General features: G+C 57.6%; 1 protein-coding gene across 3 annotated transcripts; it reads right to left on the bottom strand.

Annotated features, from left to right (window-relative positions):
• Nucleotides 1-2,395: 2,395 nt before the first annotated feature.
• SEPTIN3 (septin 3) lies at nt 2,396-22,869 on the bottom strand. 3 transcript variants are annotated; one of them, XM_036760041.1, is made up of 12 exons: nt 22,583-22,869; nt 17,324-17,515; nt 16,795-16,923; nt 14,937-15,018; nt 14,329-14,466; nt 13,089-13,206; nt 12,276-12,371; nt 11,637-11,736; nt 6,788-6,839; nt 5,711-5,804; nt 3,878-3,950; nt 2,396-3,560 (listed from the first exon to the last, which is right to left on the bottom strand). In XM_036760041.1, exons 1-11 carry the CDS (start codon nt 22,590-22,592, stop codon nt 3,903-3,905), a joined length of 1,059 nt encoding a protein of 352 aa, XP_036615936.1. In that variant the 5' UTR covers nt 22,593-22,869; the 3' UTR covers nt 2,396-3,560; nt 3,878-3,902. The 3 variants fall into 3 exon arrangements, with proteins under 3 accessions (XP_036615936.1, XP_036615938.1, XP_036615937.1); XM_036760042.1 differs by having other exon boundaries at nt 3,524-3,560; nt 11,637-11,733; nt 22,583-22,768; XM_036760043.1 differs by lacking the exon at nt 3,878-3,950 and having other exon boundaries at nt 3,501-3,560.
• Nucleotides 22,870-23,123: the final 254 nt, after the last annotated feature.

Raw genomic sequence — 23,123 nt, 5'->3', positions numbered from 1 at the left:
GAGCTCCTTCGAGGCACACAGTAGGCGCATAATGAATGCTGATTCCCTTCCTTTCCCTTCCAGAGGGTTGGGATAAGCGGGCCTTGGATTCAAAAAGCTCTGGGTTCAAGTCTCAAATCCCATCTCAGACGCTTTGTAGCTTCATCCCGTTGCCTCAGTTTCGTCCTCTGTAAAGCCGGGGATCGTCTCAGGCCTCTTCCTGCTCCAGATCTATGGACGAAGAGGCTACGGTAACGGAGCGGCCGCTAGGGGGCGCCGCAGTGCAGAGCGCGCTGGGCCTGGTTCGCAGTCCTCCCGGCTGGGGCGGGGCCCTGGGCAAGTCACTTCGGCCCCGCCCCCTCAGCTCACCACGCCTCCCTCCTCCCAGGGATGAGCAAATGAGCTCCCTGGCACACAGTAGGTGTCACATAAATGCTTGTGCATCCAGCTGAGCTGTTATTAAAGTATGTTTAATTTTCTGTGTGTGTTGGCTCATTTCCTCCTGTCGCTCCCTCCCTCCCTCCCTTTCTCTCTCCCTCTCTTCCCCTCCTCCTCCTCCTCTCCCCACCCCCCCATCCACAAACAGCTTGGACAGTAGATTAATATTAAACTGAGTGATTTTTGACTGGAATGTTGTGTGGTATTAATATCTCCTTTTAACAGAAGTATATAAAGACTTGCCCTTGGGGATAGAAATAAAAATCGCCAGTGCAAGATGGGGGAGGCATTGATTAGAGGTGGTGCTTCCGAAAAGGATCTGGGAGTTCCAGCGGACCCCGAGCTCCATCGGGGTCAGCAGAAGTTGTGATCCGGCAGCCAGAAGAGCCGATGTGGGGCTGCGTGATGGGGGTTCGAGTTAGAGCAATAGGGAGGTGAGGTTGCCCCTGTCCTCTGCCCTCGGCAGGCCTCATCGTGAGTGCTGGGCACCATGGTTGGGCAAGGATCTTAAGAAGAACAGCGAGAGCGTGCAAAGGAGGATGACCAGGACGGCTCGAGGCCTGGAGTCTGTCTGTGCCATATGGGGATCAGTTGGAGAAGCTGGCATGCTTAGCCTGGGCAAGAGAAGCCCGGGGGGCACGTGACAATTCCAGTCATAGCCCCGGGGGCTTTCCAGGAGCAAGCTGAAAAGAAGCCAACTGAGGCTCTGCCTCAGGGCTTCCAGCTGTCCCAGTGTGGAGCAGGCATCCTGGGAGGCAGTGGGCCCCTCCTTGGAAGATTCGTAGGGGGAGGGGGTCAGATGAGGAGATCCCCAGTCCCACCTGCTCTCCAGCTTTCTCCTGGGAAGTGACTTGCCCAAGGTGCACAGGTGGTCATTGGCAGCGTGTCTCAGATTCCAGGTCCCAGGAGTCTCCGTCTTACCAGGGAGGCGCAGACTCAATGCAAAGGCAGAGCTGGCGCCCACAGCCTTTCCCTCCAGCGCAGCCAGGACCTGTGGGACCCTTGCCCCACACCAACCCACCCAAGGCATTTCCTGTCTAGCTAGGACCAAGGACAGGGCCCTGTCATCTGCCCTTTGCCACTGGTCACGAATCCCCGTTATGTCCTGGTCTGAGAATTGCATCTCAAAGCTGCTTATTCCTTCATCAACCAGAGCCAAGGACCCCTTTTACTGGCCAGGCTCTGGGAATGCCAACATAGGCCCATTTTCAAGGACCTTACAGTCTAATACAAAGACGTCTCATCTCCCACCTCCGCATCTTTGCAAAGGCTGTCCTCCACACCTCTGACTCTCAGGATGCCTGGTCTTCCTTCAGGGCTCAGCTGAAGGGCCCCCTTCTACATGAGCCTTTGGCCTGTTGCTGCTACCCCTCCCCCATTATTTTGTGCTCACTTCTCTGTGCCAGTATGGGGTCCTTGACCTCTCTGGGTGTCCCGGATCCCTCTGGCAGTCAATCTGATGAAGCCTATGGAGTCTCTGTGGAGTCAGAGGATGACGAAGAAAACCAACGATGCTGAAATCATTATGAAACTATCTTGGAAAAGCCAAGGTCACAGACCCAGGCTACAGCCGGTCTGGGCAGGCCAAATGCTTACTGAATTGGGGGGAAACAGAGCAGCCCTCACCCTCAGGAGTCTGGACTCTGCTGGGCAGGTCTGTGGGAATGGGGTTGCTTGGAGCAGATTTAAATGGTCCTTCCATGGATTTCTTTGCAAACACAGGGGCAGGTCAAACATTGGTAATTTGAGCAGCTCTTGCAGAGGCATCTTGCCCCAGGTATGGGGGGGCTGTTGGGGCAGGGCTCAGAAAACACCCAGAGAAGGGGGACTCTGGGTCGAATCTGATGCCAGGTGTAGACCGGCTCTGGGAGGGGTACACCGTGAAGGACCCCTGGATCTGTGGCAAACCCAGCAGAGGCGAGGAGAGAGCAGGGCTCAGGGCAGCGGGCAGAGACGAGGAAATAACAGGCCAGGCCTCTCTTGTTCAAACAGCAAAGTCTTGTTGAATTAAACAATACATAGAAAGTTAAAGTCTACATCCGATGTGTGTTTGGTGGCTTGTCTTGGGTCAGGGCTGGTGCCCGGGGAAGGAGATTCCTCCCTCCCGTCACTGCCAGGTGGCCAGGACGGGGAGAGCCGGGACGGGGCCTCTGTGTGGGTCCCCCAGGCCGTGCCCAGCTGCAGAGGGCAGGACGTTCCCCAAGGACCCAGGATGGACGGCAGTATGAGCCAACATTCACACACAACATTCATGCATCGGGCCCCAGATTGCTCTACAAGCCTGTGGCCAGTCTGCGGCCAAGCAGATTCATCACTCACATTAATGGGGGCTCGGGGTGGGGCAAAAAGGGGGGGCAGCATCTCCTCTTATTGCTAAGGGGCAGAGATGGGGGCTGGGGGAGAGCTTTATCTTAGACTTCACATCTCACGGGCTTCCTAAACTTTTTTTTCCTTTTCTTTTCTTTCTTTTTTTTAAAGTTAAGGATAAAGAGAAAAGTCAACTTCAGAAATGCCCTTTCAGGTCGCTGGTCTCCTCCTGGACTTTTCATCATGGGGAGGTGTGTGTGGGGTGGGGGGAGGGCGTTGACACGCTCTGGGCCAGCCAAGCCTGACGTACCTTCTAGCCCTGTGATGACCAGGGCGGGTGAGGTCTTTGTTGTTCCCCCCCACCCCGTGCCGGGGCTCACACCTGGATGTGACCAGGCAGAAATGACACTCTCCTGGCTCCGGGCTCCAAGGGGAGCCAAGGGCCCATGGAGCCTGGTGGAGGAGGGGGCTTTGGGGCCATTTCCCCTGGAGAGGGCACTGAACTGCTGGCTATGGGTTTGCAGAAGCTGGAGCAGGAGCAGGTGAGGGTGTCGGCCCAGGGTGGGTTGCATGGGCAGAGAGCTAGGCCGGCAGAGGGACCTTCACGGGAGGCAGGATGGCACTCACACCCCTCTCTCTCCTGCGGTGGGCAGAGCATGGCAGGTGGGCAGCTGGATGGACGAGCAGAGCGCTAACGAGACCCGTCCCTGAAGGGTGAGCGGCTGGGGGGGGGGGCAGGGCGGTGGGGGGGAGGAGGAGCAGCTCGAAAATGACCTTCACTCGGCGGTGGTGGCAGGGCAGGGGGAGGCTGAAGCTGGTGGAAGGACGCCTTCTCCCTGCAGGGGGGAGGAGAGTGGGTGAGGGCCTCGGAGCGCCTGCCTCCCTTCCCCCCCTCACCCAGCCCCTCTCCTTCGCTCTAGAGCTGGGGCCTGGGACCTGAGATCTGGTCGCTATCAGCACCAGGGATGAGGCTCTGTCCAGGCTGAGGCCCAGCTGCTGTCTTCTCTTGGCGGGAGCTTACCTGGAGGGAGGGCCTCTGGCCAGAGACCCAAGAGGAGAGGGCAAACGGGTAGCCGGGCCAGACACCCTAGACTCTGGGTCCCTGGTGCACGGGTGGCACCAGACCCACTGCTCTGGCCTGCTTCCCACTGACCTGCTCAATCTAGCGTCTCCGGGCTTTATTTTTCCAAGCCCTTGAAGGAGGTGAGATTTGATGGATGAGGTGCCTATGGAATGGACCAGGAGAAAGAGGTCATGGGCAACGGTCAATACTGCTAGCCTCCTCTCCTATGGCTCCTTCGTGGTCTCCTCGCCAACCCCCGCTGCCACCCCAGCCCCAGAAACCTCAGGGGCCCAAGGGCAGAAGAAGGACTTCCCTGGGCAGCTCAAGGGCAAGGGGCAGGTGGAAGCCTGGGCTGGAGACGGAGGACGAGCCGGGCTCAGGAGGACCAGGAGAGAGAGAAGGGCAGCCCTCGTTCTGTCCTCTGGCCTCGACTCAGGTGCAGGAAGTGCTTTCCTTGCCCCAGCCCTGCCAAGGAGGCCAGGAGGAGGGGATTGTACCCACTCTCCAGACCAGGAGCCTGGGGCATAGAGAGGGTCACCCAGCGCTCAGGACCTGGACTTGACCTGGCTCTCCTCTGTGTTACATGTGGCTGGCTCCCTACCATGAAAGCAGCATGGAGGAAAAGACCATGCAGGTGAAGAGATGAAAGGCTGAGGGGATGGCAAGAAGGAGGAAAGAAGGAGGGAGAAAGGGAAGGAGAGAGAGGGAGGGAGAGGCGAGGGAAAGGAGAGAGGGAGGAAAAGAAGGAGAGAGGGAGGGAAAAAGGAGAGAAGGAGGGAGGGAAAAAGGAGAGAAGGAGGGAGGGAAAGGAGAGAGGGAGAGAGAAGGAGGAAGAGGAGAAAAAGAGAGAGAGGGAGAAAGAGGGAGAGGGAGAGAGGAGAGAAGGAGGGAGGGAAAGGAGAGAGGAAGAGAAAGGAGAGAGGGAGGGAAAGAGAGAGAGAGAAGGAGGAAGAGGAGAAAGGAAAGAAAGAGAGGGAGAAAGAGTGAGAGGGAGAGAGGAGAGAAGGAGGGAGGGAAAGGAGAGAAGGAGAGAGAAGGAGGAAGAGGAGAAAGGAAAGAGAGGGAGGCGGAGAGAAGGAGGGAGAGGAAAAAGAGAGGGGAGGGAGAGGAGAGAGGGAGGGAGAAGAGAGGGAGAGAGAAGGAAGGAGGCAGGGAAAGAGGGAGGGAGGAGAGGGAGAGGGGAGGAAGGAGAGAAAGAGAGAGGGAGAAAGAGTCGGGGGGAAGGGAGAGGAGAGAAGGAGGAAGAGTGGGAAGGAGAGAGGGAGGGAGAAGAGGGAGGAGGAGAGTAACAGAAGGGAGACAGAGAGAAGGAAGGAGGGAGAAGAGAGAAGCAGGCAGGCAGGCGCTGGCTGGCGGGTGGGGAGCAGCAGGCAGCTCTGTGACAGATGGTAGCTGATGGACAGTGGACAAGACAGGGGCTTAGGAGGCAGTCTCTTCCCCGCCCTCCCTAGATGCGGGCTTCTTGCCCTGGGCCCCCCAGGCCTGAAGCCCTCCTCGGGGCCCCTCGGGGATGGTCCTGGCTCTGCAGTCCTGCCACCTCCTGCCTGGCCCCTGCTCCCATCCCCGACTTCCCACAGGCTGCGCCACAGGCCCGTTCTTGGAGGTCTTTCTTTGGCCCCAGCACAGGCAGCTGAGGGGCTTGGCTGAGTAACAGGGGCCTTCGCTAGACTTGGCTGGGGAGGCCCAACAGCAGGCCAGGGAAGACCAGAATTAAGAAGAGTCTTCTAGGGAGGGAGGGCAGAAAACACCACCACCACCACCACTCCCACACACATACACGCAATGCAGACACACGATGTCCCACAGACACCAGGCACAGGCCCAGGACCAAAGGGGCTGACAGAGGTGGCTGGGAGCTGCTGGGAGAGGGGGAGGGGCGGGTCACAGGTCACCGTCCCGAGTGGCCATCGCGCCCATGCTCACCGGAGGGAGGCCGCCATTGTCGTTGAGCCGCCGGGCCCGGTAGGTCTCATAGTGGATGTTGTGGGTGACTTCCTTAAGGTCCTGGAGGTGGGTCCTGACCGAGTGGGAGGAGGAAGGGGGAGTGAAGCCATGAGCTTCCAGATACCGGCTGGCCGAAGGGCCCGGAAGGCCGGCCTAGGACTTGCCCTGCCACAGGCCAGCAGACCCCCGAGACCCCTCCTTCCACCAGGCCCCCCCCTCAGCTCCACCTCTTCCCCCACCTGGACTTCCCTGGCCTCAGTCGTCTCTTCTGTAAAATGGGGGGGTCCTTGGGGGTCCCTTCTAGCCCTAGACCTGGGGTCCCAGCGGGCACTGTGATGAGCACTCTACAAACAGTCCCCCAGAGCCCTGCCAGGGAGGGCTCTATCCTCTCCATTTTACAGATGAGGAAATTGAGGCAGGCAGGGCAAATGACTTGCCCAGGACTGGCCCAGCTAGTGGGTGTCTGAGGCCAGATTTGAACTCAGGTCCTTCTGACTCTGCACTGATGGCACCACCAGCCTCTCCCTTCCGATTTTGAGTCCAGGGATGTTCCTGCTGCGCCATGGGGTGAGGGGGAGGAGGAGGAGGGGCTGCACCAAGGGCAGGCAGTGCCCCCTGGCGCCGTGGAACCCTGGCCACGTCACTTCACTGCTGCCTGCCTCAGTTTCTGCATCTACCTCTTAGATAACATTCATGATGTACTCAGTACCAGAGCACCCAGTGACTCATAGGCGCCTAATAAATGCTTGTTCCCAATCCCCTTGTGAGCGCCCTATCAGGCAGGGAGAGGCGCTTGGCCTTGGGGAGGCGGGCAGCTGGTGTCAGCTGGGTTCTGACCAACTTCTCTGGGCAATCTCCCACTGCCGGGCGAGTCCCGGCCATTCAGCAGCAGGCTCCCTATGGATGGAGACAGCCTGCTTTCAGGGACTCCATCCTCCCAGAAAAGAGAGAGGATTTGGGAAAGGAGGGAGCTAAGGCCAGAGAAGCCTGGAGGTGGGGTTCAGGGGCCCCTCTGGCCCTGACTAAACTGGGTCTGTGCTACAGGGAGGGCCTTACCTGATAACAAAGTCTCTGAGCAAGGCAAACTCACAGTGGGTGAGGTTTTCCACTGAAAATCCAAAAAAGAGAGAAGTTACTTTATGCTAATACTCAGCAGTCAGAGGGTGGCTCTAGGGCTTCTTAAAAGCACATTACTGTATAGCAACACAACCATGAGCTAGATGGGTATCAAAGGGCTTCAGAACACACATTTCTTCATTCATTAATTCATTCATTCATTCATCAGCCAAATATTTACTAAAAATTGACCATGGCCTTGGGCTGGGGATGGAAGAGAAAGAACCAGACTTGGAGCTATATAGATCCTGCCCTCAGGGAGCTTAGCATATGATTGAGGATTTACCCTCCCCCCATCCCAGGAAGTAGATGTTCAAAGCATAGGTGAGCTCCAGTTCCCAGAAGGGAGAGATCAGTATGGGCTGGAACAGGCAAGGAAGGCTTCATGCGGCTAATGGGAACTCACAGTATCCCAGAATCTCTGAGATCATCTGGTCAGTCAACAAGTTTTTATTAAGCACCTTCTATATACCAGGCACTGTGCTAAGCCCTGGGGATACAAAGAAAGGCCAAAGGCGAAAAATTCTTACACTCAGGAAGCTCAGAGGAATGCGGAGACAACATGCAAACAACTCGGTGCCTAGAACAGGACACTCCCTTTATATGAAATTCCTGACAAGTAAGAGGTCATTCAGCTTGAAGACCACCCCCCCCCCACGGGGTGCCCACCACCTCCAAGGCAGCCCGTCGGCCTCCTTTGGTTAGTTTTAACTGTGAGGAAGTTTTCTCTGACATGAAGCTCACATCTGTTCCCCTGCATCCACCACCTACCACTTCCTGATCTACCATCTGGGGACAAGCAGAACTCAGCTAAGCCCTCCTTAAGTGACACTTGCTGTCAGATGAGTTTTGAAACCAACTGTTTCATCCAAATACATTTTACACTAACCCGACCAAAGTGGTTGGTGCTTTTATCAGAGACAGCAGGACACCAGAAAGAGCTCTGGGTCCCAGCCAGTATGTATCTGGGCCCCTTCACACTGGGAAGCCCCACTGGACTCCCTTCACTAGCGCCAGGAGCCACACAGATGGCAGAGAAAGGTGGGACTCCCCCAAGGGCAGCCTTGTTTCATGACCCCTAGGAAAAACAGGAAACTTTTCCTGACAACTCCAGCGTCCAGTGTGAATCTGCATTTTGTCAGGTTAAACGTAACCTGTCCCATAGCTCATGTCTCACTAGTCTGAGTGCTTGCGGGGGATCTTTTGAGGGGAAACAAAATAAGTCAGATAGTGATGTTTCCCTGGGTGGAGGCTTGAGCCAAAGGAGAAATACAAGCCACATGCTGACATTCCCATGAGCTAATGTTAATGGGAATTAGCCTGAGAGCTCTCTAGAGAGACCCTCCAAAATAAGACCCAGGGCTGCTGTGGCAAGGCCCAGGACCCAACTGACACATGGGTTATTTCTTGGATGGAGCTATAGGATCTGGAGTGTGAGAGATGGGTAAAAGTTAGGTTTCCACAGAAGAGTTAATTGAGTTCCACAGAATAATTAATTAAGTGTCAGCTGAAACAAAGAAGGAGTAAAAATTAACCAGGATGAGGGTCTCCAGCCAATGGGAATAAAGTTTGCGATTTTGCAGAAACCACAGATTCAGGATGCTATCCAGGATGTAGGAAAACTGGTCTAAACTGGCCAGGAGATGGTCGGGGTTGAAGAGAAAACTGGGTCAAATGGCATGCTTAATTGGCTAATTGGATATCACCTCACACACCCACAGGGAGGAGTTTTTTGCCATTTTTGAACATGGGACATATGATGAGGGAGGGGGAACACGCTTGTACAATTCGTTCTCTGAAGGGAGGTACTGAGCCGATGGTACATCAATCTACATCAGTCTAACAGAATAAAGTCAGTCTCACTCCTGTACTCCCCACTCGCTCTTCCTAGAGGAGGGCGGAGTCGGCTCCTGGCCAGGAGCATTTACCAATTCCTTCGGATTCCTCAATAATAATAAATTGCCCCGATACCTGAATTTCAGTGTCAAGCCTATTTCTAACAGGAGCCTCAGCTTCCTCGTCTGTAAAATGGAATAGTCATATCTGCATTTCCTACCTCACCGGGCCATTGGGAGGACCGGATGAACGAACGGATGGAGAGTTCTTTGCCAACTACTTTGATCCGGACCACTCAGCAGGCACCCAGTAGGAGCCTGTGCCTGTATGATGTATGACACGCCGTGGTGCTGTCATTACCTCAGGGATGGCAAACTGTAGACTGCAGCCCCAAACCTCCTCCCTCCTCCCTGCTGTTGTTCCCAGGGAGAGGGAATGGATTCGGCTTTGCTGGGACCTCTCTGAAACCTCCACACACACCAGCCCCTTCTGTCGGAGAGCACAAGTCGGGGAAAATCCCTGCTTTGTCTTGATCCTACCACACAAGCAGCGGCCCTCCACCTGAGGAGACGGCTCCTCCACCTGAGTACATGCTCGGGACCTGTCAAAATTAATTGGCCAAGTGAAGACACATGGCCAGACTGTTACCCTGTGTATCAAAAGTTGCTTTCAAAGGTGCCGGCATCTTCAGAATTCTTGCTCCCCCTGGCTGACTGGGAAATACGTATTCCAAAAAAAAAATAACCGGCAGGATTCAGCTGTAACTCCCCAGAGGCTCAGAAGCGATAGAATTGCCCAAGGATAAGGAAAAGTTCATGAACATTGAGGGGGAAAGAGCCCTGGCAACTGGGAAGAAGTACGGCTTCCTTCAGGACAAGACAGGAAAAAACCGGCCTGAGAAACCCAAAGCTCCCCACCCCAAAGACCACGGGGTTGCTGAGTGCCCCCTAACCCCCAAGTTGCTATCAGCCTCAGAGAGCCCCTTCCCCTCAAAGTTACAGGTAAGAAAACCAAGTCTGGGAAGGACCAGAAGCCCATTGGTCCAGAGACCAGGAGGTGGGTGATGTATCTCCCCACCTGGATCAAGATGCAGCCCCCTGGGCGAAGTCATCTTGAAGGAGGATCTGAAAAAGAAGCCTGTGCTTCTAGATTCCTTCGGGCCTGAAGCCGAGCTGGAAAGGCGAGAGACTGGGCACGCACGTGGGCTGTGGCCATTTTCCTTTCCTGCCTGCACTATCCCTGGCTGAGCAGCCCCAAGGTCATCAGAAGGAGGTCAGCTTCCCTTTCTCTTGTAAGGAACGATTCATTTAGACCTCTCTTCCATTCCAATCAGCATTCATCATTTGATATCTTTACACGAATCCCATAGGGCCCATTAAATAAGAGGCTTTTATAGCAGGCCTCCAACTTTGATGTGATGTTCACCACTTGTTTACCAGCTGTGAACCTCACTGGTGCGGCCCCAAGACGGCTGACAGAGATCTCCATCCTGTTTTACCCAAATTCCACGTCCAAACCCAGCGTGGCTGGGATGCTGCGGTGCTTTGAGAAATCCTCAGCTTATTTCTGTCCCTCCAGACCACCCTCTCTTGTCCAACACAAGCAGATGACCGTTATAGGACCACCTGGTCACTGGAGAGGCCTCTTGCCTTGCCCATCTCAATTGCTGACCCTCGAGAGCACAGTCTATCGGCCATTGAGAGCCTGTATTTCACCGGGCCTCTTTGGCATATCTGGGTAGCAAACCCAAGAAAACAAGTCCTGGGGACCAGGGGCATCTTGGATCACGAAAATCTGGGTCCACTTCATGAGATGGGGCCGCAGACCCTTTAATAAAATGCCACTGGCTCAAAGCTCTGCCTCAGTTTCTTTTTTTGTAGGTTGGACAATTTTAAACTCTCCACTCTCCAACAAGGAGCATTTGGGTAAAGAAGACCCCGAAAGAAACCCTCGGGCTCTTTTCTTGGGATCTCTAAGCACTTGACACATACCCTCCCTGACAAGCAGGGGCAGCTGGGACTGTCCCTTTTCACAGATATAGGAGCCTGGACACCAAAAAGCTAAATGACTTAGCCACTGTCACCCTACCAATGACAAAGTCAGGATTAGAACCCGCATCTCCTGACGTACTTTTGTAGCTAGACCATCAGGCCCACTCCCTGCCTCTTGAGGTTCCAGATCTCCTCTGGCTATTTGGCCAAAAACCAGGCATTCAAATAGAGGATGGGGGGAAATGGGGCTACAGAACAATTCAGCTGAAAAAGACCGGGGGCCCTAGTGGACCATAAGCTCAAGATGGGGGTGCCACAGCAGCTCTTTGCGTCTAGGACGAAGACAACAGACAGATGGCCTCGCTATCTTCCACCCTGGTTGGGTCGCATGACTTCGGGAGGGATAACACTGACAGGCCACAGAATGGCCCAGGGAGAGAGCACAGATGCTAACGTCGGAGGACGCGGGTTCCAATCCTGATTCTGATGTTCGCCTGTGTGACCTTGCCCAAGTCACTTAACCTTGGGAGGCCTCCTCACTTGTAAAATCAGGGGCGGGCTGGACGGCCTCTAAAGCCCATCCCCACTGGAGATCTGTCCCTGCCCCAGCTCCGGCCGGCCCTGCCAGGTGACTTTTTCTCCAGCGTGTTTGTCCCCATTAGACTGGCAGTTCCCTGAGTGCAGGGACTGACTGACTGACCCATGTCTTCCCAGCCAGACCGTATACAAGCTCCTCTGGGGAGCAGCCACGTCATGACGGCCTCTGCCTTGTTCATTCATTCAAGCATGTATTTAGCGCCCACTGCATGCAGAGCCTTTTGCTTGGCACTGGGGGTTGCAGGGTCAGACGGTCCATACCAGGCGCCGTGCCTCCTGCCCAGCACCATGCAGCACCAGGCGCACAGCGGGTGCCCAGTGAGAATCCGTGGAGAAGCCAGTTCCTGTGAAGACACCTCTCTTACCTTCGATGATCCCCCAGGGAGTTTTTCTACCAAGGACCCTCCTGCCATTGACCTGATATTCCTTGTCGCTTCCAACCACAGCGAAGGGCATGCTCTCCTGCTGGAGGGGAGACAGAGACAGAAAAGCCGGGGGGCTCTGGGTCAATTCTCCCCCTGCCCCAGAGGAGCCTCTTCACACGAGTCTAGTTGGCACAAGGGTCGGGTGTTCAGTGGACAAGGTCCTGGGTCTGGAGTACTGGGGCCTGGGTCAGTAAGCCTCATGCCCTTCTGTGGGCAGGCCTGTGCCTCAGCCTGGGCTCACTGCTCAGAGGTGCCTTCCCTCTTTAGAGCCCAGGTCTCCCCCAGAGGAGTGACAAGTATCCCGAGGGATTACTTAATCCGGCTCCCCCATTTTGCAGAAAAAGACACAGGCACACAGAGGGGATGTGATTGGCCCAATGTCATGTCACCGACAGGCGCTAAGTGGCCGAGCTGGGATTCCAACCCAGGACCTGGGACTCTGCTCCCGGTGATTTCAGTTCAGTCCAACAAACATTTTTAAAAGCGCCTACTATGTGCCAGACTCCGTGCTGGGAACAGAACCAGAGCCCCCGGGGGGCGCCTGGTCTCGGGGGGCTTCCGCTCTAGCTTGCCCCCTACCCTGATCTTGTCGTTCTCCGTCTTGTCTTCCAGGTCTTCATCAAACTCCTTCTGTGGGTAGAACTCGATGCCGTTCACCTCTAGCTCCTTCCGGACCTGGGGGAGGCAGAGTCAGCCCGAGGTCAGAGGAGCCGAGACTGAAGGTCAGAAGGGACCTCTGGGCTCATCTCCCCTCATTTTACAGAGGAGGAGACCGAGGATCTGAGGGGACAGAGCTCATACATTCAGGCCGGAAGGTGCCTCAAAGGTTGTCTTTTCTAACTCCATTATTTTACATTTGGGGAAACTGAGGCCCAGGCAGGGAAGGTGATTTAGCCAAGGTCACACGAGTACCTAACTGGGACAGAAGCAGGATTCTCACAGGGGGCCTCAATTCTACAAGCATCTCTTGTGTGAGCCTGGGAACACTGAGGCAGGCACTGGCGCGGTCGGCCCCCAGAGCTTCCAGTTCACTAGGAAGGCACGATGCGCACAGAGACAAACGTGGCTCCCGGGACAAGCGAGGAGCCCGACTTCGGGAGCGCTGCAGGCCAGCGGGGGGAGGGGCAGCCAATCAGGGAAGGCTTCCTGGGGGAAGAGGCTCCCAAACTGGGCCTTGAAGAAGAGGATTCCAACATTTGGCCATGGGGTGGGAGGGCATGCCTGGCGTGGGAGACAACCTATGCAAAAGCAGGGAGATGGGAGGTGAGGGGGAGGATGGGGGGATGGAGAGGTGGGAGCCTGTAGCCTGAGAGGAGGAGGAGGCCGGGGTGGGGGGCGCGGCTGGCGCCCGGACAAGGGGACGAAGGTCGGGGCGGGCCCGGGACGGCTCACCCTCTGCTTGAACTCCATCTTCTCTTCCAGGGTCATGGTGTCGGCTTTGGCGATGATGGGGATGATGTTGACCACCTTGCTGAGGTGTTTCATGAACTCCAGATCTAGGGGTCTCAGACTGGACCCGGGAAGAAGGGGCCAGTGAGAGGCCGGGTCCCCAGCCCCCACTGCCCATCCTGGCCAGCCCCCAGCTCCTGGGAGGAGGGGGGGGAGGGGCTGGTGGTGGCGGAATAATAGCGAACAATTATAGAGCGCCTACTGTGTGCCTATGCTGTGCGTGATCACAGAAACCCTACAAGGCAGGTGCTGAGGAAACCAAGGTGGGCCACGCTGAAGAGCCTCGCCCAGGGTCCCACAGCCGGGAAGTGTCTGAGGCAGGATTTGAACTCGGGTCTTCCGGGCCCGGCCCCCTATCTCTACACCCCAGAGCAGGCTGGCTGGCCGCTGGGGCCCCTCTGAGCAGGATCCAGGACTGGCCTCTCCCAGCTGCCTCTGGGCCTGAACGAGGGGAGGCAACCATTCTTCAAAGCAAGAAGCCGGACAGAGAGTCGGGGGAGCTGGGTTCAAGTCCTGCCGCTGCCACTTACTGGCCATGTAACGTAGGGCATATCACTCTTACGCTACCCCCCACTTCAGTCTCCTCCTGTGTAAAACAAGGGGCCTCGGAGATCCCTGCCAGCTCTGACTCTGTTCTTAGCGGCTGTGAGCCCCATGGGTGCCGGCTCGGTGCTGGGCCCTTCCTTTGTGCTGGGAGGAGGGAAGTGGGGCCCCTGGAGCCTGCGCCCTACCCCTCCTGCCTGGGGCTCACCCCTGCACGGACAGACAATCTAACTTTGCTGGTCCTGCAGAGCTCAAGCTCAGCAGCCAGCATTTATTATGCACCTACCGTATGCTGGGAACTGGGCTAAGTGCTGGACATACAAAGAATGGCGAGAGACAGTCCCTAACTCAAGGAGCTCTCAGTCTAATGGGGAGACAGCGTGCCACTCACGAGATACATATGAGACATCGACCAAACTGGGGGAAGGCACCGGTAGCTGGGGAAGGGGAGGAGAGGACAGGCCTCCCCCAGAAATGGGATTGGGATCTGAGACTCAGAGGAAGCCAGGAGGCAGAGTCCAGGAGGGAGGGCACATCAAGCGTGGGGCACTGCTGGAGCAGAGGCTTGGAGTCGGAGAATGGGGACAAGGAGCTTGCTGCGTGCCGCTGTGGGCCTGGGGGAGAGGCGGCGGGCACTCACGAGTGTCCCGTGGGAGAGATGAAGTAGAGGCAGCAATGGACCCGAGTGTCTGGGATCCTCTTCTTCCTTGCGATGTTCACCTCCTCCTTCAGGAATTTCTCGTATTGTTCATTGATGTACTTCTCGATGGGCTCCCAGCTGAGGAGGCCAGACAGGCAGATAGTGGTCAGCGGGCCGCCCTCCTCGCCCCGGGCTCCCAGGATGGGAGGGCCCGATGGGCTTCATGGGCTCAGAAGGGCCCCGCGAGGATCCCTCTCCTCCTCCTGCCCGGCCGGGCCCTTCCAGCCTGCTCTCATCATCAGGGTGGGCTTCGGTCCCCTCCCCCCACCCCCGGCCTGCCCTTGTCCAGCATGCTGCCTGGCCCCACCCCCCACGGGAGGGATCCAGGACTTCTCTAGCGGATGCGGGGCCCCCAGTCCCAGGGCCCTCGGCCACCCCCGGACGCAAATGACCCTCGGTGCCCCCACCCCTGGGCCCAGACATCGCGGCTCTTCCGCTCCCCAGGACAAGGGACTGCCGCCCTGGGCCTCAGTTTCCCCATCTGCCGAGTGAGGGGCAGGCCCCTGGGGCAGGGGTTCCCACGCAGGAGTCCCCAGGGACACACGCACCAGTTTTCATTGTTGATCTGGTCTCCGAAGCCCGGGGTGTCGATGACGGTCAGCTTCATCTTCACTCCACCTTCCTCTATCACTGAGGGGACAGACAGGACAAGGTGAGGAAGGCTCCACGTTCTCCCTCGGGGCCCCCCCCAGACCCCCAAGGGTGACTCCTCTGCATCCAACCGTCTGGAAGCAGCTCGTTCAAGGTCATCCAGCAGCCCGGGCTCCAGACACCGAGTTCTGGCTTCCCGCTGCTCTGCCAGCTTGTCTGACCTCCCCTCCCCCTCCTCCCCAGCGGGAACAGTTGGGAAAGTTCCCATCTCCGAACCTTTGCTCATGTGGCTCCCCTTGCTGGAATGCCCGGCCACTCCTCTCTGCCTCTCCAAATCCTACCCATCCCCTCCTTCGAGGCCCATCTTCCTTGAAGATGAACAGGCGAGAATCGCTGGCACCCAACTCCACACCCAGCTCTCTCTCCTTCTAATGAACAGGTGTTCCTGGCCAGAGTCATAGACTGGGTTGGGGGGGTGGTGATATGCATTTATGTGGTGCTAACTGGCACTAGGGAATGGAGTCCCCTCTAAACATGCCCAACTAAATGGTTACCCAGCCTCCACTTGAAGACCTCCAGCGACAGGGACCTCACTACCTCCCGAGGCAGCCCAGTCCATTTTCGGACAGCTCCAAGAGTTAGGAAGCCTTCATGAGGTCCAGGCTAAATCTGCCTCACTGTAACTGCCCACCCCCAAGCTCCTGGCTCTGCTCTGGGGCCGAGCATAACTCTTCCATGCCTTTACACACAGAATGAAGATACGGGTCCCGGTGGAGGGCAGGCGGCCAGGACAAGCAGGCAAGGCTTCAAGGAGGCAGTGACCCCGGGCTGAGCTTGGAAGGACGTGCCTGCCGGTCTGGGCACAGGGGACTGGCCATCCACCAAAGACCCCTGGGGTGGCAGAATGATCCAGATGTGAATAAGGACCATGGTGGCAGCCATAATCAGAGTCTGCATTGGGAGCGTGCTCCACATGGGCAGAGCCTTCCAGCAGCCCCAAGGGCTGGTCAGTATTAGCCTCATTTTATAGCCAGGCTTCGGGCCCAGGCCCCGGTGGGAGGAGGGAGAAGGAGGGAGCCGTGACACCCAACTGTCAGATCAATCTGATGTGATGGGAAAGGACACGATGTGATCAGACCCCGGCTCTCGAACCCGAGCCACGGTGACGTCACCTGGGGCTGAGGGCCGCCGACCCCAAGAGGAGGGAGGGGGAGTGGATCGCATCCTTTGGGTCTCCCCAGACTGCGGGAAGGCGTCTCCACCCCCTGCCCAAGAAGCCCGAGCTGTCCTGGGGGAAGAGGCACAGTTACCGCCAGGCAGGGACGGGGGAGAGCAGGGAGAATCAAGATTAACTGTGAGGAAGTTAATTGTGTGGCGACCGGATGCCCCTGGGGACCGATGGCGCCTCTCTGGGAACTCCACCCCAAATCTGGGTCCTCGTGCAGGAGGCAGCCAGGGAGGCAGGAGCTGTCCAGCTAGACCCAGCTCGGAGGACCTTCTTCGAGGGCCCCCAGGTGGGGAGACCTTTTGCCTGGCTGGGGATATCACAGAGAAGCTGCCTCTGACTGGCCATCGGAGCGGGCTCCCCTGCCCCCTAGGCCCAGGCAGCCATTGGTGGGCTCCAGGACCCCTGAGGACGGGGTGTGGCAGGCAGGCAGACACAGGCCGGAGGGCTGAGAGGCAGGGCAGCCAACTGGCTAGAACAGCAGCCTTCGAGTCAGAAAAGCAGGGTTCGAATCCAGCCTCAGATGCTTGATAGCTGTGGCAGGCCATGCTTAGCGTTTCTGGGAAGGAGCCCCGCTCCCAGACACTCACCGTGCCCGATGGCCTTGATCTCCACCGTCTTGGGGATCTTCTCCTCCCGATTCCAGCTCGCTGACTTCCGACTCACTTGGGATTTGAAGAGCGTGTTGATGAGGGTCGACTTGCCCAGCCCGCTCTGACCTGGATGGGGAGTGAAGGAAGAGGATGAAGCCCAGGGGAAGGATTTGAACCCAGGGTCCTCTGACCCCACAGCCAGTGGGCTTTTGGGACTTTATTTCCAAAGCATCACACACCCAACGACCCCCATCTGGGGCCCCTCAACACTCCTGGGAAGTGGCATGGGGACACTGACAACTCTTCCAAATGACAGAAGAGGTAAACTGAGGTTAAATGCCCCCCCACCCTCCCAGGAGCTCCTGAAGGTGCAGGGCCTCCCGGCTCCCCACACCCTCAGCAGTCTTGGGTCACGGTCCACCTCCAGGAGAAGCCCAAGATGGCCTGCTCTGAGAGGGCAGAGCTGACTGGCCATTGCTCACCAGGCCTGTGACCCCTCACCGGCCCTGCCAGCCTTCGCTCTTACCCACAACCATGATGTTGAAGTCAAAGCCCGTCTTCATGGTTTTCTTCCGCATCTGCTCGATGATGGTGTCAATGCCAATGTAGCCCAGGAGGTTGGAGCTGATGCCAAGTGGCTTCATGGGCACCGCCGGCTTGGGCCTGGGCTCAGCCACCAGCTCTGACATGGTCACGTCAGTTCTGTTCTCTGAAAAGCCTGCAGGCAAGGTGGGGAGGAAGCCAAGCAAAACCACGTTATTCTCTTAAATGGTATAGAATGTTCATGTTTGGAGGGCCTTAGAACAGGGGATGTCAGAGCTGGGAGGGACTTCAGAACATGGGATGTCAGAGCTGGGAGGGACCTCAGAACAGGGGATGTCAGAGCTGGGAGGGGCCTGAGAACAGGGGATGTCAGAGCTGGGAGGAACCTCAGAACAGGGGATGTCAGAGCTGGGAGGGACCTCAGAACAGGGGATGTCAGAGCTGGGAGGGACCTCAGAACAGGGGATGTCAGGGCTGGGAGAATGTTAGAATGTTAGAATATACTACTGAAGAAGCCAAGAAGAATGGCTATCTCTGTCATCCAGAGTCCTTCCCCATCCCCACCCCCAATGAAAGAGAGAAGGAGGCATATGGGGTAGGAGAAGTCACCAGGTAGGGGTCACACAAGTCACCACCTTCCTGAGCCTCAGTTTTTTCCTCTGTAAAATGAGGGGTTGGGCCAAGTGGCCTTTGAACCTCCCCGCCCCACTCCATGACTCAGCCCAGCCTTCCTCTGGCATGGACACAAGGCTTGGCTGGGCCTCCTGGGGCTCCCTCGCTCGAGCATCCTCTCTCTTAGGAGATCTCTTACCATGGCCCCCACCCCAAGCTCCAGAGGGCCTCGCCTCTCATGTGCCTCCCAGCCCCAGCTTGGTCCCTTACCTCCTCCTTCCATACTCTGTGATGGAGAGACAGAGGGAGACCATAGGGACTCACCACTGGTTTTGGGGGCCACATGAAGCGCCCCCAGCCAGCCTCATTTACAACTCAGCAGAAACTGCAGAATGGCCCACCTCAATCAGAAAATCTCGCCCTAGCCTCCTCTCTGGGATCCCACAATTAGCAGTCAACATAGCTGAACCCAGGATTTTGGACTGAAGATCCAGTGTTCCTTCTCGGCCACTAGAACAGGTGGGCCGCCATCTTGGCTCCTGACCCACTCGAGCCTCAGGCCCTTGTAAACTGGCTTCTTCCCTGCTTCCCTGAGACCTCTCTGGAGAAGGCATCCCCCAAGGTCAAGGTCAGGACTGACCTCCTCCTCATCTGACCTAATGTCTGACTTTCTGTCCTCAAACAACTTGACCTCTGCAGGCTTCATGACTGCCCCCTCTGGATCCTGTCCCCCGCCCCTTGGCTTCCATACCCGGTCTCTTCCTCTCCTGGCTCTCCTAGTTCTCAGGACTCTTTCCCACACACCCCTTAAATGTGGGTGCCCTACATGGCTTTGTCCTTGGGTACCTCCTCTTCTCTCTCCACCCCCCACCTTGGTGATCTCATCCAGTCCTGTGGTTTCAGTTATCACCTCTCAGGCCTAGCTCAGCCCCCACCTCTGCCCAGAGCTCCAGGACAGGTGGCTGGCTGCCCGCTGGATGGCCCACCAGCCCCTCGGACCCTTTGTGTCCAAGACGGGATTCATGCTTTGCCTCTCCCCTATAATGTGTCTATCCTGCAGACTTCCCCGTATCTGTGAATGGTACCCCCATCTTCCTAGACCCTCAGGCTCCTGACCTGGGAGCAATCTTTGAGTCAGAGGACCCGAGTTCGAGTACTGCCTCTGCCACCATCCCACCAGCTGCCAAACCTCATGTTGCCCCAGACTACTTCTCTCCTCATCTCCTCCTCCCAATTTTCGCTGTAATTCTTTTTCTTCTGCTCAGTCAATAAGCAGGCATCCAGTAAGTGCCTATTACATGCACTCTGTGCTCTGCTGGAAGCTGGGATGTTATAAAGGAGAATGGAACAGCCTCTACTTGTAAGAAACCTCCAGTCTCCAATCCTCATCTTGTCTCCACTAGCCAGGTGTAAGCGCCCGCCCGGCCTCCCGGCCTCCAGCCTCCAGCCTCCACCCTCTCTCAATTATTCAGAAGCCTTCAGGGGCTCCCCCCTGTCTACCCCACTCACTTTGACCCTGTCTTTTCTAAGCCCTCTCCCAGCTCTGACCTTCCCTGTTCTAAGGCCTTTCCCAGCCCTGACATTCCCTGTTCTAAGACCCCTCCCAGCCCGGACATCTCCTGTTCTAAGGCCCCTCCCAGCCCTGACATTCCCTGTTCTAAGGCCTTTCCCAGCCCTGACATCCCCTGTTCTAAGGCCCCTCCCAGCCCTGACATCCCTTGTTCTAAGGTCCTTCCCAGCCCTGACATCCCCTGTTCTAAGGCCCCTCCCAGCTCTGACATCCCCTGTTCTACACACCCTCCCATGACATTCCGTGTTGTTCGTACCCTCCCGTGATTTCTCATTTCCAAGTTCTGAACACCTCCTCTTCCCCTACCCCCACCCGTAGCCCTGCCATTCTGTCATTCTTGGCTTCTCTCCAGCAGAAACTCCCTGTACTAGCCAGGGATGGGAAGTGGAGGCTGGTGGGTCTGATGATGGATCTCAGCATCCCCCCTCCCCTGGCCTGAGCAGTCCCCCTTTTCTGGCTGTGACCTGCCTCTGGGTGGGAAGCTGCTCTGTGACCATGAGTGTGTGACCACTCAATGCGCCAAACCCCAGGGCATCAGGCAGCTCCAAGAAGCCAGCGCCAGCCAGGAGTGCCCAGAGAGACAGCAAAGGCCAAATGAAAACTAAGCAGCCAAGGGCCTCCTGCCTGCCTCCCTTCGACAGGATGGACGGCCACCTGGATCACTTTAGGGTCTGCAAAGCCTCACCTCATACATACAATCTCACTGAACATTGGCATTATTAGCCCCATTCTACAGATAAGAAAACTGAGGCAGGCAGGGGTCAAGTGACTTGCCCAGGGACCCACAGCTAGTAAGTGTTTGAGGCTGGATTTGAACTTAGGTCCTCCTGACTCCAGGCCTGCGCCCCATCCACGGTGCCAGGAAAACGAATTCACTTCAAACACATTGGGGTTCTTCTCCACCTTCCTTGGTGCCTTGCCCTCTCCTGTAATACCTTGCTCTTCTCCACCTTCCCAGACTCCCCCATTCTATAAGGCCCATCTCCTCCCTGAAAACCTCCCATGACAGAATCCAAGAATCTCAAAACAAGAAGGGCTCCTAGGAGTGCAGGTGGAAACTGGGAGGGGCTCCGAAGCCAGCAATTTTAGCCCTGAGAGAGGCCGCCACTTGCCCAACGCCACACTGTAAGTGGCAGACAGCCAGGATTAGAACCCAGGGCCTCTGCCTCTAACTCCAGAGCTAGAGGGCCCAGGCCAAAGGCTCAGCTCCACAGCACCCCCTTCCCAACACCTGGTCGCCCAGCCTTTGCTGCCATGCCGACATCCCTGCCACCCAGGCCGCCCACTCCACTGTGGACAGCTTTCAGCCTCCTCTCTTCCCTGGTCCTGGTTCTGCTGCCCGTCAATCCTCAGATCCAGCCCTCCCAGCTCACTCTGGCCTCGTCCCCGGGACCTCCAGTGTCTCCCCGTTCAGGGCTCAATGATGGATTGGGGGTATTCATTGATCTCCTTCAGAGGGGAGGCCCTGTCCCCATCCACGGATCCTGTGCCCATTTGGGCACAGGGATGAACACTGGCATGCCTCTACACCAGAGAGGACCGCCCAGCCTTGGTGCCTCCCGATGTGCTGGGGGATGAGGACAGCTCCCCCAAACCTATTCTGGCTTCAGCCCATTAGCTCCTCAGGGGTCTGCTCTGGGTCACACTCCCGAGAGAACACCAGCTGCCCTCAGGAAGGGCCTTCAAGATCACTTGATCCAATCCCACCAATTTACAGATGAGCTAACTGAGGCCTGCCCCAGGTCACATGGGTGGTGAGGCTCCCAGCCCCGCCTGCTGACTCCCTACGGGGCAGGTGCCTCCGGAGTGACTGGGGGATCTCGTCAACCCTCTTGCCTTACAGATGGGAAGACTGAGGCCCGTGGCACAAAAGGGATTTGCACAAAGGCAGTATAGCCGATGCAGAATTTGAACCCAGGCCCTCCAGGACTTTGTCTCTTGCTGCTTTTCCTACCCAGGCTCTACACCTAGGCTCCCTTGGATCTGGGCTTCAGAGGGGGATCGGGGCTGCCAGTCCCTTCTGGAGCTCTCCTGACACTGACCCTGAGCTGGCCCAGAGGAGGCAGCTTCCTTCCTGCCTCCTCCCCACCCCTCCCCCCTGCCCGACTGCCCAAAGGCAAATGAAGCTGAGGATCGGGGAGCTGCTCAGAAAAAACGGGCTTGCCTTTGTCTGGCTGTCTCCTCCACGGGAGAGGGCCTCTCACAAGCTCCCCAGAATCTCCCTACCCGCTTTTGTTCTTCCCTCTCCCTCCTCCCTCTCACCTGGCCTCCCTCCTCCTGCTCCCCTTCCCCCATGGAGGCTGGGGGCAGAGATCCCCTCCCCCATCTCTGGGGGCAAGCTGGGCTCGCACCCTCCCTCTCCTCTGGGCGGGGGGCGGTGTGGGGCTCCTCCTGCCCAGCTCTCACATCGTAGAGTCCACCCCAGGCCGGGAGCTGTCATCTCCCATCCTTCTCTGCTCCCAGGAAGGCCATTCCGGGGACCTTCCCCACTGACCACGTGAGTGTGGAAGCCTGTGGGGCTGTGGGCAAGGGGGCTGGGGCTGGGTTGCCCTCTGCTCTGCGTGTGTGTGTGTCCTGTGTGTGAGCTTGTCCTTGAGCTGTGCTTGGTATGGACACATCCATGTCGGGGTTTTAGCGTGGACATGTGTCACTGTGGGCTCCTCTGGGAGTGTGTGTGCGTGTGTGAGTGTGAGCACCGGTGCCCCGAGTCTCTCACCTTGTGTTATCAAGCCTGTCTTCACATGTAGGTGCCTGAGGGGTGGAGGGGGTGGAGGGATGAGAATGAAAGGGGAAGGGCCCCCCTTCTTCCCCCACCCCTCTCGTTGGTCTCTCATGTGTGCATCTTGCCATGTCTGTGTATGTGTGTGTGTGTGTGTGCGCGCGCGCGCGCTCGCGGCCCGCGTGTGAGCGCCCATCCGAGGAGCTGCCCTCCTGCCGGTCTCTGGGGGCAGGGCCGGGCGGTGGCTGCTGTGGCCACAGCCGTGGCCTTGGTGGTGGCAGGCAGACCCCCGCCCCATCTGTCCCCTTCCCTCCTGGCCCAGCCCCGCGTCCGGCCCTTACCTTTTGACATGAATCCTCCTTTGTCTTTGGAGATGCTCTTGCTGTAGGGGGGGTGGTGCCGGGCGCTGGATGCGCAGGGCTGGTGGCTCTGGCTCCCCACTCAGACAAGGGGGGCCCCAGCCCTGGCCCTGGCCCTGGCCCTGGCCTCCCTCCCTGCTCTGCTCGCCTTCCCTCTTGGCCTGGAGCGGCCAGGCGCAGATGGGGAGAGAGGGAGGCAGGCAGGCAGACAGAGAAGGAGAGAAGGAAGGAAGGATGCCGCTGCCGCCGCCGCCACCGCCGTCACTACTGGGATCTGCCACCGGCACCACGTGATGCGCATGTTAACCATCCCCGCAGATCCTCCCCCCTCATCCCCATGCCCGTGCCCATTCCCCCTCGGTGGACCCCGCCCCCTTCCCCCTCTGCCCCCACCTCACCCAGCACCTCGGGGAAGCAGGAGCTGGCCAGAGGCTGGGGTGGGGGGCATCTGAGTCCTGGGGCCCCAGTGCCCCTCTGACAGCAGCTGGGAGACCCCCGGCAAGGAGCCAGTTACAATAGAACA

Source organism: Trichosurus vulpecula, chromosome 5 (genome assembly GCF_011100635.1).
Source record: "Trichosurus vulpecula isolate mTriVul1 chromosome 5, mTriVul1.pri, whole genome shotgun sequence".
In the NCBI taxonomy this organism is placed as follows: Eukaryota; Metazoa; Chordata; class Mammalia; order Diprotodontia; family Phalangeridae; genus Trichosurus; species Trichosurus vulpecula.
Note: the sequence above shows the minus strand (reverse complement) of the source record. Positions and strands in the feature narration are given on the sequence as shown.

Coding starts and splice junctions, on each gene's coding strand:
- SEPTIN3 (XM_036760043.1), bottom strand. Junction 16,924..17,323: donor CTTCAACATCATGGTTGTGG/GTAAGAGCGAAG, acceptor CTCCCCATCCAG/GTCAGAGCGGGCTGGGCAAG. Junction 13,207..14,328: donor ATCTCTCCCACGGGACACTC/GTGAGTGCCCGC, acceptor TCCCGGGTCCAG/TCTGAGACCCCTAGATCTGG.